Genomic DNA, 19055 nt, shown 5'->3' on the forward strand with positions numbered 1-19055 from the left:
GCACCAAAACCATACAAGACCCAAACCAAATACATGTATTTCGTAAGGTATTCATTTCCACTTTTCCAACCACTTTCATTTCGTATTACCGGTTTAGTACCCAAATATTTTCCAAAATCCCAAATCGAACCAAAAACTAAAGAGGCAATCTTTTTCTTCTAATTATACTTCGGAGCATGTAATATTAGCTTGGTCAAAGATGTACCGAGAACTAATGAATATTCTTAATATTTAAACATCAAAAGAAAACGGTAAAAAATATGTATCGGTATTTAATAGTAGATTTCGTGTCAAAAAAGCACATCCCTAAGTTTTTGTACTACATGAGAAGATAAGAAGAATCTACCAACCATCCTGTTAAAAGAGTAGGACAAAAACTTTTCACCTTACAAAATTAGAAAAATTAGTGAATCAACTATCAAGGGTTTGATTTAATTTGTCCGACAGCATATATTTTACGGATTTGGTTTTGTAAGAAAATGATTACGTGTCTTTAACACCACAAAGGGGTCTCCGTCTATAGTGATATATGCATGTTGTAAAACTCAATTTATGTGATAAATATATAACGAATTAACGAGCAATAAATCTTGAACCCTGAGTTAGAAAATACCCATTTACTTATTCATATAAAAACAAAACAACCATATGTTTAGTTTGAACCATTCATCTTGAAAAGCCTTACACCAATCAATTTTGATGCCAATTCCACATTGTTTAACCACAACCACATGCAAAGCCTATGGTCTTGAAGAGACTGATTAATCTTGGTGCACCCAAGGCAAGAGGGTTGGTTTTGGTGCTTAGAGAACACCTGGGGGCTTGGAGACAATGAAACTGATACACTGCACTTGACGAACGTTGTCAAATCCAATAACACGGATGAAGGCGTTGGGATACTCCTTCTTGCACTCTTCAACCTCTTTCATGACCTGAGCTGAGTCAGTGCACCCGAACATAGGCAACTTCCACATTGTCCAATATCTTCCATCATAATATCCGGGGGAATGGTGATGCTCACGGTAAACAAATCCATGCTATTATATATACACACCACAAATATAAATATTTACTCACTTTACAATTAATTATGTTTTGTTTATATTAATCAATTAGTTAATAAAATTAATAAAAGGCAATTAAAAGAAATAGACCTCCAACTCGAATTCCAAGCAAGGAACCCACTTGTTGCGGAGAAGGTAGTCGATTTCCTTAGACAATGCGGCGTCGGACAATGGTGGTAGGTATGAAAGGGTCTCGTACTTTTTTAACCCTATTGGTGGCCAAACCTGTATCACATAAAATTTGGTAAACTAACTCATATTCTGACTCTGATAATAATTTGAATACTTAATTATGGTTTATCGACCATATATATACCTTCATGCATTGCACTCTTCCACCATTGTTGGGGAGGGAGGAAAAGTCGTTGTTAGCTTTCTTGGTGACTGGGAAAGCGATGTTAGACTTGAGACCAGTGAATGGAGCAGCCAAGCTGGCTTGGGTGGCGGTGGTCCGGCTGACAGTGGCGACAATGGAGGAGGAGATGGACGCCATTTATAAGTAATTTGCTGCTCTTCTCTTAGTAGTAGTTAGGAATGGACTTCTAGAATCCAATGACTATTTTAGTCCTTATTGATGTATAGGTATATATAGTACTAGTTGCCATCTAACGGACAAACACACACACACATATATATATATATATATATATATATATATATATATATATATATATATATATATATATATATATATATATATATATATATATATATATATATATATATATATATATATATATCTTGATTCTAACGTATGGTGTGGCTGATGACATTACATGCATAATGTCCACAAAGATTTTAAAAGGATGTAATGCCTTATCATTGAGTAATTAACCATTTAGTAACGTATGGTGCATGTGGGTGATGATATCCACTATTTATTTATTTATTATTATTTTTTTAACACCAACAAGAGACTTGAACCTTCAACCCAAAAGAGGGATGACATACGGTTGGCTAGAATGCTCTTCCTCTCCCTCTAAAAATCATAATTTGACACCTAAATAGAATGTTTTTTGTAATTTTGGAAGAGGCACGCATAAACATTCATAGATTGCTTGTTTGGTGTTCATGTATATATGTTATTATGCGAGTTGCCAATTTGAAACTTATGTGGAATATGTACTTGTGTCTTGCTATAAATGAAATACTTTATTCACATTCCAGCTTGTTTCTTTGTTAGATTAGTTTATTGCTTTCCGTAAATATTATTAATCATTGTTTAGTTCTCGCCTCATTGGGGTGCATCCGGGGTGCATCCAGGGCAGATTGCCCCCCCAAAAATAAAACCAGCTATTAAAAATTAAAATTTTAGCAAAAAAAACTCTTCTAAAGTTATTACTAATGAGCAACATAGTTACAATTTAGCCGCCTTGAATTTTAAAAACACTAAAAAAGAAGGCTTGTTGATAGATTATAATTAGAGGTGACAACTCTCGATCTAATCCGTAACCCGATATTGACCCAACCCGAAAATAAACGGATTTGGGTTGAGATTTTTGTCCCGCCAACCCACCAACCCGTTAACCCATTTATTTCATAGGTTGGTTTGGATTACCTGTTTGGGTTCGCGGGTCAACCCACAAATCCGTATATATATTTTACATTTAAAAAATAGATATATTTAATTATTAATGAAATCTAATTTCCTTTCATATTCGTAATATTCGATATCATTGTATTCATTCCGTATTCGTATGTGGCTAGTTTGCGTTTGCGGTGTCGTAATAAAAAAAACACATGTCATCATTTTTTGATACTCATGAGTCACGAATGAAGAACACATCCACCATACCACCATTAGCCGGCGGCCGCTCCTCACGTCCTCACCCCTTCACCCACTCATCACCGATTCTCCAGTCACCTACTATCCCACGCCTACAAGCCGTCAACTCATCGACTACTCATAAACAAATCGGTCTTTTTCGGGCCATGAAATTGGGGATGTCACACAGATCTAAGCCCTGGAGTCCCTGCATTCGGTGAATCATCATAATAAGCAAACAGGGAGGGGGACTCGACGAGTTGCCTTAGCAACTCGACGAGTCGGATTGGGTTTCCCAGTCTTCTGGATAGCAAGTGAACTCGTCGAGTTGATGAAACAACTCGACGAGTTGGCTAGGGTTTGTTCAGGTTCTCTGTACTCTGTAGGAACTCGACGAGTTGCTAGATGCACTCGACAAGTTGGGGTCAACATGGATAGTTGACCTTGACTTTGACTAGGTTTGACCAGAGTTGACTTTGATGGTAATTATGGGATTATGACGAGTTAATCTTATGATGCTTATAGGAAGTTGAGTTGGAGCTACGCATTGGGACTTTTTCGATCTTATCTTGTCAGCATAGCATTCGTGAGAGGTGGGTCTCCTCACCATACCAATGGGTCGAAGGCACCAACGCCGGCCCATTTTGTGTGATATGTGGCATACTTGTTGATTGTAGAGATACGTGTTGCGATAGTTAGTTATGTTAGTGCTTTGCTATAGGTATGCGTTACTTGCAGGGAAGACCATGGGGGAGCCCATGGCACTTAACTGTAAGACCATGTGGGGGAGCCTATGGCTTTTCAAGTAAAGTCCATGGGAGAGCCCATGAAACCTGGGTGTAAAACCATGTGGAGGAGCCCATGGCTTTCCAGTTAAAGACCATGGGAGGAGCCCATGGCATTTAGGTATAAGACCATGTGGGGGAGCCCATGACATCCTGGAGTAAGACCTTAGGAGGTTCCACGACATCCTTATTTGTTGTATGCATGTCTTATGTGATATGTGTAGCTTTTACGGCTGATATGATATGTGTTATGTGGATTGTATGTGCGGTATGTTCTGTGGAACTCACTAAGCATTAGCTTACAGTTTGTAGATTTATTTCAGGTACTTCTGAGCCCAAGGGCAATGGCAAGGGTTGATGGCGCGGCGTGCACTCTCTCAGACATTTTATGGGACACTCTAATGTTTTGAAATAAAATTGTAATTGATATGAGCTTTGAAAACAATTGTACTTGGATTTCATGGTTTATGGAAATGTATTTTGGCTAATCCAAAAATGAAATTTTTTTTTTGAAAAATTGGATAAAAAATCGCAAATGACAGATTTTTGTAGATGATTGTCTGCAAAAATCCTAACTATTGAGTATTTTTTTTCTTTTGTTCTGATAAAAAAAATTAGAAAACATAGCTATTGTGATCATCTTATTTTTTTTCTTTAATGTTTAGATTCAATAAATTTTCAAAGAAAAAATGATAGTATGCAAACATTTAATGACCTTGTCATTTTTTCAGTATTGTTTTATAGTTAAATAATATATAACACAATCAACAAGTTGTAAAATTTTGTAAAAGAAATTAACTCAACTATGTTTTTGTAAAATACATTTCCTTGTTGTTTTGGCAAAATGATGTTAAAATTCAATAGAATTTTTTAAGAAGTAATGACTTTGAAAAGTGGTTTATTTTCTTATTGGTATAAATTTAGTCACTGTTTTTTTTTTTTTTTTGTCTAAATTTTCCCATTGAATTTGTTTGAAGTGTTCGAAAAACATCTTTATGACATGCTATAGTATGTTTCTGACATATTTGGCAGCCCCGATGAGACTATGGTTATCTTCTCTGGCCAACAATGCTTTCCGACGAGATTTTGGTCATATTCTCTGGCCACTATTAAAATCGATCATTGTTCATCATCTTCAACTTCCAATCCACCATTAGAATCGAGACCTTCACCACCACAAACCACTTACTTCTCCGACGAGATTTTGGTCATCACCCTTCATCGCCTCTGCCATGCCATGGTTGTTAGCATTCGGCCAAAACCCTAGCACCCTTCGGCACCGACTTCGTCAGAATTCCATATCTGCTCTCCTGAATCCACCATCAAATGTTGTCGCCCTCCAAACCTTCACCACCACAAACCACAACCCCTTCCTCTTTCTCAGATCTCTAGATCCTCCTCGTCTCTCTCGTTTCCCACTCTAATCCTCCATTTCTTACTTATTTTCTTTGTTTCTTTTTATCAACGATCGTCGGAAAAATCATATAATCAACGAAGAAGACGACTGGAGCTTCGCTAGAGCTTTCAAATATGTCATAAACCGGTTAAACTTACTATAAAAAGTCATAATGATGTTTTTTGAACGGTTCAAACAATTTTAATAGAAAAATATGGACAAAAGAGAACACAAAATTAAATGTGTATAAATAAAAAAAATATGTAATCCGATTTAAATTCTTCTCTTTTTTCTAACATATATGTTGTGAAAAACTATTCATACAGCAATTTCATAGAAGAAACTATAAATTCCATTTTACAATATAAATAATTTTTTATAGTAAATACTAAATAGTAAAAATAACGATTTTAAAGTTTTATTTTGGTTATTTTAGTGATCCATTGTTAAACATATTCGGAAACATAATTACATAATATAAGTATATAACGATATCGACTTAAACCATACAAAGCAAAGACAGTTTATTGTAATAGGGAGGCTAGAACCAGAAGCATTATTGATGGTTGCTATACATTTTGTAGGTCAGTAGGTGCGTAAACGATCAACGATCTATAGTGGATTAGTGACGAATCATGGTTATATCAGCCAGAATTTGTATCAAAAGATCGTATACAACCTCATGTATTGCCTACGCTCAAACATTCAAGCCCCAATCATTTCAAGAAACACACAATGTCACTCAATTCGACATGTTCGAAGTCAACTCCAAACTCAAGGAGCTCGTAAGATCAGACAGGTTGAGTGACGCCCGCCAACTGTTTGATAAATTACCTCACAGAGATGAAATCACATGGACCACCATAATATCTGGCTACGTAAAGACCTCCAATTCATCTGAAGCCTTGTCTTTATTCTCCAACATGTGGGTCGACCCCTCTCAACGAATGGACCCCTTCGTATTCAGTCTAGCACTCAAGGCATGCGCTCTCAGTTTCAGTGCTAAACAAGGCGAATCACTTCATGGGTACTCAGTAAAAACCGATCTCGTGAGTTCCGTCTTTGTAGGCAGCGCTCTTTTAGACATGTATATGAAAACCGGGAAAGTATACGAAGGCTGTAAAGTGTTCGATGAAATGCCTATAAGAAATGTAGTCTCCTGGACTGCAATCATAACTGGGTTAGTTCGTGCTGGTTTCAACACCGAAGGGATCTCATATTTTTCTAACTTATTACAAAATGGTATGTCATATGATTCCTACACAATAGCTATCGCATTAAAAGCATGTGCAGATGCTTGTTTATTACGTAGTGGTAAAGAAATTCACACACAAACATTGAAGAAAGGTTTTGATACAACTTCATTTGTTGCCAACTCTCTTACCACCATGTATAACAAATGTGGAAAAGGTGAATACGCGTTACACTTATTTGATAAAATCAAAACAAAAGATGTTGTTTCATGGACAACAATGATCACATCATATGTTCAAACGGGTCAAGAACATAACGCGATTAACGCGTTCTTGCGTATGCAAGAATCAGAGGTGAGTCCTAACGAGTACACTCTCGCAGGACTCATCTCTGCTTGTGCAAATCTTGCACAAATAGATTTCGGTAGACAATTTCACACGCGTGTTTTACATAGTGGTTTTATAAAGTTTATGTCTGTGGCTAATTCCATCATGACAATGTATTCAAAATGTGGAAAGTTAGAGTCATCATCAATAGTTTTTCAAGAAATGAGACAAAAAGATATTGTTTCATGGAGCACTATAATTGGAGGACATGCTCAAATGGGCTTTGGAGATGAAGCTTTTAAGTATCTTTCTTTAATGAGAAACGAAGGATTAAAACCGAATGAATTCGCTTTTGCTAGTGTTTTAAGCGTATGTGGGACCATGGCGAATCTTGATTTAGGCAAACAACTTCATGCCCATTGTTTATGCGTAGGTCTTGATTGTGAACCCATGGTTCAAAGTGGTTTAATCAATATGTATTCAAAATGTGGGTCCATTTTAGAAGCTTTAAAGGTTTTCAATGAGGTTAAATGTAACGATATCGTGTCATGGACTGCAATGGTCAATGGGTACGCGGAACACGGGTTGAGTCAACAAGCTATTGACCTCTTCGAGCAGCTCATTGGGTCCGGTTTAAAACCAGACGGGGTCACATTCATTGGGGTTCTAACCGCGTGTAGCCATGCGGGTTTAGTTGACTTAGGTTTTCGATACTTTGACCTAATTAAAAAATATAACCTAAGTTTATCTAAAGAACATTATGGTTGTATGATCGATTTACTTTGTAGATCGGGTCGATTACGTGAGGCTGAAAACATGATAAATGACATGCCATTTAGTGGCGATGATGTTGTGTGGTCAACCGTGTTGAGAGCTTGTAGATTACACGGTGATGTTGACTTTGGGCAGCGGGCAGCCGCCAAGATTCTTGAGAAAACCCCAAATTGCCCTTCAACTTATATTACTTTGGCGAATTTGTATTCAGGTAAAGGGAGGTGGAAAGAAGCGGCAGATTTGAGGAGATTAATGAGGATAAAAGGTGTTGTTAAGGAACCAGGGTGGTCTTGGATTAAGGTTAAAGATTGTGTTTTTGCATTTTCGGCGGGAGATCATTCGCATCCTCAATGGGAAGATATAGATTGTGTTTTAAGGTTATTGTCTTTAAGGAAAGAGAAAGACTTGTTGCTATACAACATTGATGAAGTTGAGAAAATTTTGTACTCGGATAGAGAATTTGAAACTAGTAACGTTACTCTTTTTTGAATTAAAGTATATTCAAGTAACTTTCTTCTTTGCAGATTTTGTAACAGTAACAGTAACATATTAACTGACAAATGTGCGTCGTTTTCATTCATGATGTTTATAGCATTATTAATGTTGATGTCAACGGGAACACCATATAGATTGTAGAAGCCATATAAAAGGGGTATAACCGATAAAACCATTGAAAGTCATATTGGTATAATTTGAACAAATTTGTTAGTTGGTTACTTTCTCATACATTAAAATGTGAAAAAAGTGACTAATCTTGTAATAACACTCAAAATAGTTGGTTAGTAATCAACTTTCACATTCACTTCATTTTCATCACTTGACCTCTCTTCCTTCATGAGTAAATTTCTTAGCTTCTTGAGTTCTTGTGAAAATAAAGATATTATCAATTATGGAACACGTGCTTCTAATCTTCTCTCTCGTGATGTACATACACATAATCCATGCTACAATACAAGACAAAAGAGTCAGACAAGATATATACAGCACTTTATCCAGACAGACATCATTACACATTCAGGACTTACCAATTAACAAAGATACGAGTCTCAAATATATCAAGTTGGAAGAGGAGACCTTTGACTTTGATCATCAAATATCCCATTCCCAACATCAATATTATTTAAATTGTCTTTTTTCCCACGTTCCAAAGAAGTTGCTTCGTATATTCCTACACGAAAAAATAAATAAACATTGTTAAAACCATGAAAGAATTTTATTAACTTCTTATTGTCATAGTATTTAGTAAATGATAAGAGAGTAATAGTGAAATTTGATATAAAAGTGATGTACCAAAGCCCAATAGAATGCAGCAAATCAAAAAGCCTGGTAATGAGAAGTCCATTTTGTAAAAGATTTCCATGAGAATTAAGCATCCTCCAGCAACCATTAAATGTCTTGGAGATGAGAACACCATATGCAGCCTAAAATATTATATTCTTACAATTAATATTATATAAAATAAAATAAATAATAATGAGAATTGAGAAATCATGTAGGAATTAGGATACCTTTCTTCAGCAATGCTATCCACATAAAATATTAATATTACACCAAAGAGAATGGTGCTTGAAAAAGCCCAAACAGAAAATGGCAATTCCACATTGGTTGAGCTAGAACCCTGTTTGTATATATTAAATAAATAAATAAATAAATAAAAAGAAAAGTTTTATGTTTAAGTGATGGAAAGTAGAAAGAGTCAATAGCTAAACTTACTACAATCATGTCCCACATGGCTACAGGAAACAGAAAGCAAGTGGCAGATGCAATAGTTATAGCATGAAGCCTTCTTTTTAGTTGATTCTGAAAATTAAAAATATATGTTTAATCATGTTTTAGTTACTAGAATTTGTAAAAAAAGATGTTTCAAGGTGTTTAAATACCTTAAGTGAGATACGTCTTGTGATTACCCTTCTTAATGCTGATAAAACTCCAGCAGATATAGGAGCTATCATGCTCTTCATGTTTAATATTTCCTGTGTTTTACCTTCAGTATCATCGCTATCATTATATGGTATTTTCTAGTTAAGTCTTTCATCAAATATAAAACTCACAACAGATTTACAGAAGAAGTTAGAAAAAAGTATAATTTTTTATTAATGAGAGGATATAGAATGGAGAATATGTAGCAGTAGCCCATCCTTGAGACAAGAAGTAGAAAGATGCCAACATTGCAAACAGACCACCAACCTTTTTCCAAATATGCCCTTTTCGGCCATACAAAACAGCAGAAAGAACTCCAAGAACAGCACCTGAGTACTCTGCCAAAATAGCCCTGAAATGACCAAATTGACCTTAGGGAAAATGTAGCCAACTTAACTGTTTTATCAAGAAGCAAACATACCTAACAGGGCCACAGGATTTAAGGCCTATTCCCCATAAGATGTAGTATAAAGCTGTAATCACACCATTAATAAGCGAAGGTACTACCTGAAAATTAAGACAGTTTTTAAAGAAAAAGATGTATTGTAACAGAAATATTATGTCTGAAGGATTCAGTTTTACCTGTGTATTTGAGAGTGGCCTTCCTTTCCATGGCTTTTGCAGAATTAAAAAGAGGATGGATGATGGAACAAGACAACTGAAGATAAAAAGTACAACAGAAGCTCCTGTTTGAGACAGATAGCTGTACATGGAATACACAGACCATATCCTCAAGAAGTTGCCAATGAAATGGATTATTTGCAAGGGGGTGTGCCTGTTGTACACATATTAATCAGTTGATCTCGCAATCCAATAAGAGGATATAACTAAGCACAGGACTTGAAATTTGTACAAATGTTTCATTATGTTTGTCCCTTTCACTGTGATTGAGGTTTGGAACATTAAAAGAATACACACGATCTATCTCTAATCTCTCTATGCTGTTTCTATGGAGATAACTAGGGAATCACAGGTAAAGAAAACCATTCGACTGAAAGAGCTTTCATCGCGCACATTCTACTCCCCGTAGTACTAATTTCAATGTTTAGTGAACAGTGAAGAATGTGAGTGAGGTAAATCAACAGAAGATATAGGCCAAAAAGAGTTGGAAGTAATTAATTTGTAAAACCTCGATCAACAATACATGTAGGAGTTTCATTCTCTTGTGTGTAATTTTCTCCTAATTTTCTATAATCAGGGTTTGAGGCTGGGCGTTGGTCACCGAATCAATAGACCTTATAACTGATACGAAATCAACAGACAAATATACCTGAAATTAGCCGCATTAGAAGAGCCGCGATCGTCGGAGCTAGGATTTGGGGACATCATCGTAAAGGGTCAAATTTGAACGATATTGTAATGATAATAAGCTTAAGAGAGTTGAAAAACATGTAAAAAGTCTACGAGCGACCTAGTCTCCCAGAAGGAATTGCTTCGAGTTGCAGAAATTTCAAAAACGAAGTTGAATCTCGTAAGCAACAAGATGACACTCATCTTCCATTCCTCTCATCGTTGGGCTCAGATCTCTCTGTAAACGCTTGGGCTTGGACCAAATCCCTTAAAATCCCCCTTTTTTTTTTACCAGGATAAAAAATATAGGGCAACAAACCACTATATTTTGTCTTATTTTTTATTTTCAATTATTAATGAAAATCATCTGAGTATTAATTATTTCATGCCAATTATTTTGATCTATCATAACAAATTATACAAATTAGGGATAATGACTTGAAAGGGTAATGAACTTTTGACTTTTGTCACATTTGGTCACTAAACTTTTTTTCGTTATCTATTTGCCATTGAACTATTGAAACTGTTCACATTTTACCCTTATGACCGGCTGTTACCGGTCATAAGGGTAAAATGTGAACAGTTTCAATAGTTTAGTGGCAAATAGATAATGAAAAAAAGCTTAGTGACTAAATGTGAACAAAATTGAAAGTTCGTTTCCGTCTAAAAAGTTCAATGACTAAATGTGAACAAACTTCCTATTGTATTATGTTTTAGCAAAATTATTTATTTTTGTTTAATTGTAGCAACATTTGTTGATGAAGAAATGTAGGAAAATAAAAAAACAAAATGTAACATCCGGATTTCCAGGTATCATAATTTAAGTATTTTTATTTTGAGTTAAGAAGAGAGACTCGACGAGTTGACGCCTCAACTCGTCGAGTAAGGTCGCGACTGATGACTCGGATTAATGAATGGACTCGACGAGTCGGTGAGGCGACCCGACGAGTCCGCGCTGTTGGCAGAAACCCTAAATCTTTGGGCCCAAGCCATATTGCCTTCAATTGCGACTACCTTTCCCATAAGTAAGAAGCCTAGCAAGCTTGAGTGTGTAGAGTGAGAGGAAGAGCTATCTTGAGCTTTTTGGTGTGATACATCTGGACCCTTCTAGGTCTAGAGAGCCGAGAATATTAAGTTTTAGTAGAGTAAACCTTGGGGTTCGAAGTTAGGAAGCATTTATTGGATTTTTATGGTATATATAGTTAATTTCATCTTACACATAGATATGAAGTATTTTATATAAATTACGTGCTACGTGTGCATATTATTTGAATACTTGTTGTCTATGCTGGATGAACGATTTTATACATGTTTTAAAAGATTTAAACCGTATATTTATTTTATATCTACAAATATGTTGCGAATGGAACATGGGTAGATGAAATAGTTGGTGTGTGATGAAATAAAATGATGAGAGATAGGTGATGATAGAAAGGTGATGATAATTCGGTAAATAGATCATGATGAATATGTGATGTAGGATGAAAGAAGATACCATAACCTTAACCAGCAATGTGGCGATGTAGTCATCTACCAGAGTATAGATGGCGACCACGTACCATTCTAGACAACCCAGTGGAAACACCAACAGACCCATAACCTGTAGGTGATGAATTACGAATTCAAGCAATGTTGTAACTACGTATTCATGCGATGATACTCTAACCCCTTACTATGAATTACGAGTTCAGACGATATTGTAACTACATATTCATAGGATGTCACAAATTTCGCATGCCAAACCAATGGTTATAATTCACATTAGTGAGAATGGTTCATTTTTTTGTAAAACCAAAATCAGATTGGAAATTTTGATTTTTTATTTTGGAAAACGTCAAACCATTGGTTTTTTATTTCGGTTTTGTTTTTTTTTAAATATATTTTCAGGGTTTTGTTTTTTTTTTTTTTTCATAGATTTCTTCATCAACAAATGTTGCTACAATTTAACAAAAATAAATAATTTGCTAAAACATAATACAAGAGGAAGTTTGTTCACATTTAGTCATTGAACTTTATAGAGGGAAACGAACTTTCGATTTTGTTCATATTTAGTCACTAAACTTTTTTTTTTTATCTATTTGCCATTGAACTATTGAAACTGTTCATATTTTACCCTTATGACCGGCAACAGCCGGTCATAAGGGTAAAATGTGAACAGTTTCAATAGTTTAATGGCAAATAGATAACGAAAAAAAGTTTAGTGACTAAATGTGACAAATATTGAAAGTTCGTTACCCTTTCAAGTCATTATCCCTACAAATTATATTGATGATAATAAAAATATTTATTAAAACTAGTTCTTTTAATAAATGATTTGATATTAAATTCACTTAACTTCAACGGCTCTTAAATTTATTTGGTTTTTACAATCTTGTCTCATATTTTTTTATTACTAATAGCGTGCCTCCTAGACACGTCGGAAAATATCAAAAGTATTGGCCACGCAGCCAATCCAGTTGGTCATGCTCCCGGCCTAACACCCATTCCGGCTTGGAACGAACTGTCTCTTGATATCCAGAATCCAGTCTGGAACATATGCAGAAATATCGACAAACGACAAACAAGCACACGCTAACTCCAATGATGGTGTGCGCACCATTACCACGGTTAAACCAATCATGGCTTATGTAGAGGACAAATGTACAATCCACCAATCAGCGCCCCTATCCCAATTGAGGCCTGACACTCCTGTCTCCAAGAGTGGGATTTGTGCCCAGATCTCTACTATAAAAGGTCATTAGCCTCCAACAGTAAAGCAGTGGAACCATCACTCTCTAAGCCTTATGTTATTCATTATCCTCTATCGGAGACTAATTTAACAGTCGGAGTGCTCTCCCAGGACCTCCTCCAGGAGAACGGCTGACGGCCTGTTTCTTGTACTGATTGCAGATCTCCACCGAAATCCATACAATCGAAGCATCATCACCATCCCGGAGGTCTAATATCACATCATTGCTGCCATTTGTGGGACTCGAACCCACGACCACGTAGTCATGTAGTTTGCCCCAATCCACATTATTGGTCCTACTATTGATTCGTAATATAGATAGTCCATATGGTTTGATTTCGTTGCCCTAATAGTCCATAACTTTAACTTCGTCTGGTTAGAGTCGTTAGATCCCTATGAAAATACCATTGTACCCTTGTTGTTAGAAAAGCCCTAAATTCTCTACCCATTTATTTCGTTACGTCTTCGGTAAAACATTCTCGTCGTCTCCTCTTTTTTTACTAATCAAACCCTTCGTCGGAATTGAAATCGAATTGATGTTGTCAAAATCGAATCATGTTGTTTGAGAGAGTCGACAAGGTTAAACTATCCGACGAAATATAGGCTTCGAAGAATCTTACTATTTTGCTAATGTCTTTGTTGTTTTAACTGCTAAAAAGGTCGTCATTCAATATCAATCCCTATTAAATGATGACGTTAATGGTCCCCTGGGGAGACTGTCTCATTAGAGCAAATTAGGCATGATCCTCTTCAAATTCTGGTGGGTGTTTTTTTTTTTTTTTTTCTGGAGATATTATAGTTGTAAATCATATGGACAATGTTCTTAGTATTTTTCATTATTCAAGGGAAGAAATATGTTCCAATGGAAATGTTAAGGCTCCAACAAAAATAAGACAATGATGTGTGGGTTTATTTAAAGAAATAATATGTTTTCTTGTTGTTATTGTTTGTAACGTTTGTGTCAAAACAATGTGCTCCAATTTGTGTGGTAATGTATTTTGTGATGAATTATGTTATCCAGTTAATGATGGTAAAGTATTAAAAACTATTTCAAATAGCCACATTCGATGGGTGTTTTAACATAAGGGGTGATTTGTGATCGGTGGTTAGTGGTGATTGGTTCATATTGTTGATGTTTCCTCTGAAAGTGCATTACCTTTGTTGTCCCTGAAAGTACATTACGTTTGATAACTGCCCCTAAAAATGCATTATATATTGCGATGGTGGTTATTAATGTACATTGCCTAAATAATCTCTTAAATTAAAAAAAAAAAAAAAAAAAAAAAAAAAAAAAAAAGATGTTACAATTATGTTCCTTATAAAGGTGGGGTAAGTAGAAAATCGACATATTTACAAAAATATCAGCCAAATGATTAAATTTAATAGCCTAGAAATTAATTGTACAATGGAAGCAAACCATAAGGACTAACCACGTTACAAAATCAATAATAAATAAAATAAATTATTATATATGATTAACGCATTGACGGTCAATTAATCGTTCGGCGGTCTTGAACCGATTATGATCAGGGTGTTTGACGGAAATTAGTCGAAATCAGTCAAACTCGGGTTTAGTGGTCCTTTACGGCCATTGGTGGTCACAGGCAAGAAATATTTTAAAAATTCAAAATTTTTAATTTTCAAATACTACACCAAAATTTTAAGTTTTTAAAATTTTTAGTTTTCAAATTTTAATATATTATACTAAAATTTTAAAATTTAAAATTTTCAAATAATTATATTTTTAGGATATATTATTTTTTTAATAACTTTTTAAATAATTTAGGATCCTCAATTAATTGTCTCCTAGTCCGATTAATCGTTTAACGTCATTCGACCGCAGAGCTACTGATAAAACGATTTTCACAACCTTGATGATCACTCTAAATTATATTATCAAAAATTTACTCTAAATTATATTATCACAAATTTATAAATAAAATAAATTATTATATATGATTATTTAAATTACACTAAATTATATTATCAAAGAGTTATAATCAAACTAAATTATTATATATAACTAATTATCATATTATAATACTATTGAAACAATCATTTTATTAAACAAAGTTTATATTTAGCATACAATTAGCATTCCAATATTATATATGGTAGTGGTGTGATTTTTTAAAATTTTGTAATATATATATATATATATATATATATATATATATATATATATATATATATATATATATATATATATATATATATATATTCGATTGTGTGTTTTATGTAAATATATATTATATCTTAAATTATTAAATATAATAACACAAATAATATCAATAATACAAATATATAATTATATTGAAAATAAACTAAAAATAAGCAAGTTAAAAGCTGAATGACCAATTATTTACTAAAGAAAATTTAAGATTATATTTGACACTAATGAATTGTGTATTATATTTAATGTTATTTGCCAACATTAATTTTAGTGTTAGTTTGATATGAGGTTTGAGGATTTTGATGTTAAATTTAACTAATATTCTAAATATCTAAAAATTATCTCCAAAATAACGTTTTCTAAAAAAATATTTTTTTCTATCAAATTGGATAATAAACCCAAAAATATATTTGTATTTTCAAAAATATTTTTGAATAAGTGTCCAAAAAAATCTACACATATAATGTTTAATGTCAAGAACAATTATATTTGTTTGTATTATTTATGTTATCTGAAAAAATAGTGCCATATGTTTAATTATAAAAATAAGCAGCCCATGGAGATCGTACAATGAGGATGTTGTGATGGTCATCTATATTACATTCATATATTGTTGGGCGGAATATCGAACATGACACTTAGGAAGTCACTAAGAATGATGTTGATCATCGAGAAATTGAAGGAAAAAAGATTAACATGGTTAGGGGCGGATTTAAAGCATGAAAAGAGGGGACACTGATAGCTTCATTTTATTATTTCTTTTCCTAGTTTATTTTTAGTTAATTCTATCACATTTTAGTTAATATCTATGCATATTTTCCCTTTTTGTTATTTTTCATATTTATTGGGTACTTTCTAGTCTTTTTAGCTTAATTGCAGGATTTGCCGAAAACTATTCGTCATTGGATGTATGGAAGGAGTGCGAGACTTTTGGAGGCTTGAGGTTTGCTTGTGGAATTAAACTGGTGCGATTGGGCTTGGTATCAACATGACCGAAGGAGCAAGTTGGGCTTAATTTTGGACGAAGGATTATGATGTGAAGAAAATTGAGTTATGAAAGACCAAGGAAGCAATGGGCCATCTTGGAAGAGTTTACAAGCCATATTTTAGGCTATCAAAAACCTTGAAATTGGGTTGGATCAAGATTTTAAGCATTGGAGAAAGAGGTCCATTTAATGATTGACCAAATTGGTCCATTCAGCACTCACACACGGTCCGTGTGTACTCGCCAGACGTCCGTGTGCAACATGCAGTGAAGAAACCGAGTTTTGTGTTTTGCCTCTATATTGGGATGGTTGGTGGTTCACTTTTGGGGGAATTTTCGATCCGCTTTTTTTTCACTTTTCTCTGGAGTTTGGAGCTTGAAGACCACCAAGAACATTGTGGAGAACATCATCTTTTCACTCTTAAATCTTGATACATGTTTGGTACAATCTATTTTCATTTTAGTTTCTTGAGTCTAGCCATGCTAGGCTAAACTTCTATTGGTTGACTTGAATGTAATTTCTTGAATGATTTGGTTATTTTGAAGAACTCCATGAACTTGTGTTGAGTATCTATGCTTATATTTTTTATGAAAACTTTCTTCATGTTTATATATCTCTAGTCATGAATATTGATATGTGAATGTTGTTTTTGTTGGTTGAATTCTTGACTATGTAATAGGTCTTCAATTTAACAAGCAACAATTAGTTTAAATGTTTGTTTTTATTTCATTTAGACTAAGAAAATATTTTATCCATAGTTGTAATGAAAGCAATAGATTACTCTTATGGATTTGGTGACTCTTAAAACCTAGATTTTTACAAAATTACATGCTTCATTAGTTTTGTGACTTTGATTTAGGAAATATGTTATGAGCTTCTTTAGTCATTTTAATACAAAAGAAGAGTTGAGTCAAGTTATGCTTATAAATTGATGTAGCCAAATTAGATTATAAACACAAGTATTGCACATTGGTATTCTCATAATTATTTAACCAAATGTTCAAGTAATGAAAGTCCAAAGTCAACCATCTTTATTTTATTGATTTTACATCAAACTTTGCTTTTGTTGAAGTGTGTTTTTAAATCTTAGTGTAATTCTAGTTTTCTTTTAAACATCTCCAAAGATCAAAATCCCCCAATTATATTTTATTTTAGTTTTTTGTAAAAAAAGATTTTCATAGAAATAACGAATTAAACCAATCTACATGGATTCGATATTTTTACCATTATACATTATTTTAATGTAAAAGATTTATGGTTATTTATTTTGTTGGCCTCAACAACCACCAAATTTTAGCACCATTGCGGGGGATTGGTTTGTATTTTAGTGTAAAAGATTTAGACATGTTTCCAAAAGAGGTGTTTGTCAACATTAACTTATTTTACAATTTAAAGTGTTTTTTTAGAATTTCCTAGACCATCACTTCATAATTTTAAAATATGTATTTTCATAAAACTATCATAATATTGTGTCAATAATAGCATAATCAATGTCGGTAGTAGTGTAATCATAAGAAATATCATATCTTCAAGAGGAAACTAATTGTTGAATTTTTACTATTCATTAAACGAATAATATTCATCATCTGTCTAAAAGACATTAAATTTTGTAAACAAAATTATTTGTACTCATTTTTGTAAATTTTTTTAATGAGCTGTCATTTATATAAATTTTGTGTAACAACGTCCATTTATATTAATTTATTTAAACACATTGTTTATGTATATTTTAAAACACAAACCATTTACTTTTTATGAAAAGAGTAGAAAATGATTGGTATTGTTGATTTTGGATAATGATGTTAATTTGACATATAAAACTTACAATGTTGAATAAAAATAAATGTTTCAAAATATATGTTAAAATATTATGTTTATCACACTTTTCACATTAATTATATATTAACTATCAATCATATAATTAAATAATTATTTATTTTATTATATATATTTTTTACCAACCTTGGTTTTCACGGGTTATAACTAATGTTTTAAAAAGCTCATCACGGCTCCGTCATGGCTCCAAAACTTGTACTTGCCGTCAAGCTTTGATAAAATGCCGCATTAAATCATATATGTATATAAAAATGAATAATAATAGAAAATACATGTAAAACTATTAATTATATACAAAATTTACCGCCTTAAGTCACGTTTTATAAATGACATGATTCGTCACAACTCAAAAAACAAGTCACATCTTACGTTATTTGAAACATTGGTTATAACCTAATGTCTAATAGCATATACTTTTGTCAAATATATCATATTTTAAGCTTTTGTATTATATATTTCTCATATTATATATATATATATATATATATATATATATATATATATATATATATATATATATATATATATATATATATATATGTATGTATGTATATATATATAACTTTTTGATAGATTTTAGTAAAAAAAAATACATATTTTTTGAAATTTATAAATTCTTTTGAATTTCATTTTTTTTTCTTGATATTCCGGAATAGTTTTTTTTTTCACAAAAATACTTATTACATGGCATAAAATGAGTCTAAAATAACCTATTTTAAATAAAAATTTTAATTTCCCACAATAGAAAACATGATCATTTCAAATATTTATTTATTTTTTTTGTAAGGTCCTTATGTAAAATGATATAATGATCAAAT

The 19055-nt window shown here is 33.1% G+C and overlaps 3 protein-coding genes across 3 annotated transcripts; 1 reads left to right on the plus strand and 2 right to left on the minus strand.

Moving 5' to 3' along the window:
• Nucleotides 1–602: 602 nt before the first annotated feature.
• LOC145031910 (ribulose bisphosphate carboxylase small subunit, chloroplastic-like) lies at nucleotides 603–1654 on the minus strand. Its single transcript, XM_078980564.1, has 3 exons — nucleotides 1381–1654; nucleotides 1155–1289; nucleotides 603–1037 (listed from the first exon to the last, which is right to left on the minus strand). The coding sequence occupies exons 1-3, from the start codon at nucleotides 1555–1557 to the stop codon at nucleotides 804–806; spliced, it is 546 nt and encodes a 181-aa protein (XP_078836690.1). The 5' UTR covers nucleotides 1558–1654; the 3' UTR covers nucleotides 603–803.
• A 3825-nt stretch (nucleotides 1655–5479) lies between these two features.
• Nucleotides 5480–7793, plus strand: LOC145030194 (putative pentatricopeptide repeat-containing protein At3g47840). The gene has a single exon (XM_078978601.1). It carries the CDS (start codon nucleotides 5646–5648, stop codon nucleotides 7791–7793), a length of 2148 nt encoding a protein of 715 aa, XP_078834727.1. The 5' UTR covers nucleotides 5480–5645.
• Nucleotides 7794–7959: 166 nt separating this feature from the next.
• On the minus strand, nucleotides 7960–10770 carry LOC145031911 (zinc transporter). The gene is made up of 10 exons (XM_078980565.1): nucleotides 10495–10770; nucleotides 9807–9999; nucleotides 9646–9731; nucleotides 9413–9576; nucleotides 9185–9315; nucleotides 9018–9104; nucleotides 8813–8922; nucleotides 8595–8725; nucleotides 8330–8472; nucleotides 7960–8248 (listed from the first exon to the last, which is right to left on the minus strand). The coding sequence occupies exons 1-9, from the start codon at nucleotides 10551–10553 to the stop codon at nucleotides 8360–8362; spliced, it is 1074 nt and encodes a 357-aa protein (XP_078836691.1). The 5' UTR covers nucleotides 10554–10770; the 3' UTR covers nucleotides 7960–8248; nucleotides 8330–8359.
• Between the last annotated feature and the right edge of the window lie 8285 nt (nucleotides 10771–19055).

Source organism: Lactuca saligna, chromosome 2 (assembly GCF_052625555.1).
Source record: "Lactuca saligna cultivar CGN05327 chromosome 2, ASM5262555v1, whole genome shotgun sequence".
Lineage (NCBI taxonomy): Eukaryota > Viridiplantae > Streptophyta > Magnoliopsida > Asterales > Asteraceae > Lactuca > Lactuca saligna.

What these genes read in the sequence shown, in the direction of transcription:
- LOC145031911 (XM_078980565.1), bottom strand. Translation starts at nt 10,553, where the DNA reads ATGATGTCCCCAAATCCTAGCTCCGACGATCGCGGCTCTTCTAATGCG. An exon ending in CAAGACGTATCTCACTTAAG is followed by an intron (nt 9,105 to 9,184) that starts GTATTTAAACAC and finishes TTTAATTTTCAG; the next exon opens with AATCAACTAAAAAGAAGGCT. An exon ending in CCATGTGGGACATGATTGTA is followed by an intron (nt 8,923 to 9,017) that starts GTAAGTTTAGCT and finishes ATATACAAACAG; the next exon opens with GGTTCTAGCTCAACCAATGT.
- LOC145031910 (XM_078980564.1), bottom strand. Translation starts at nt 1,557, where the DNA reads ATGGCGTCCATCTCCTCCTCCATTGTCGCCACTGTCAGCCGGACCACC. An exon ending in GAAGAGTGCAATGCATGAAG is followed by an intron (nt 1,290 to 1,380) that starts GTATATATATGG and finishes TATGTGATACAG; the next exon opens with GTTTGGCCACCAATAGGGTT. An exon ending in GCTTGGAATTCGAGTTGGAG is followed by an intron (nt 1,038 to 1,154) that starts GTCTATTTCTTT and finishes TATATATAATAG; the next exon opens with CATGGATTTGTTTACCGTGA.
- LOC145030194 (XM_078978601.1), top strand. Translation starts at nt 5,646, where the DNA reads ATGGTTATATCAGCCAGAATTTGTATCAAAAGATCGTATACAACCTCA.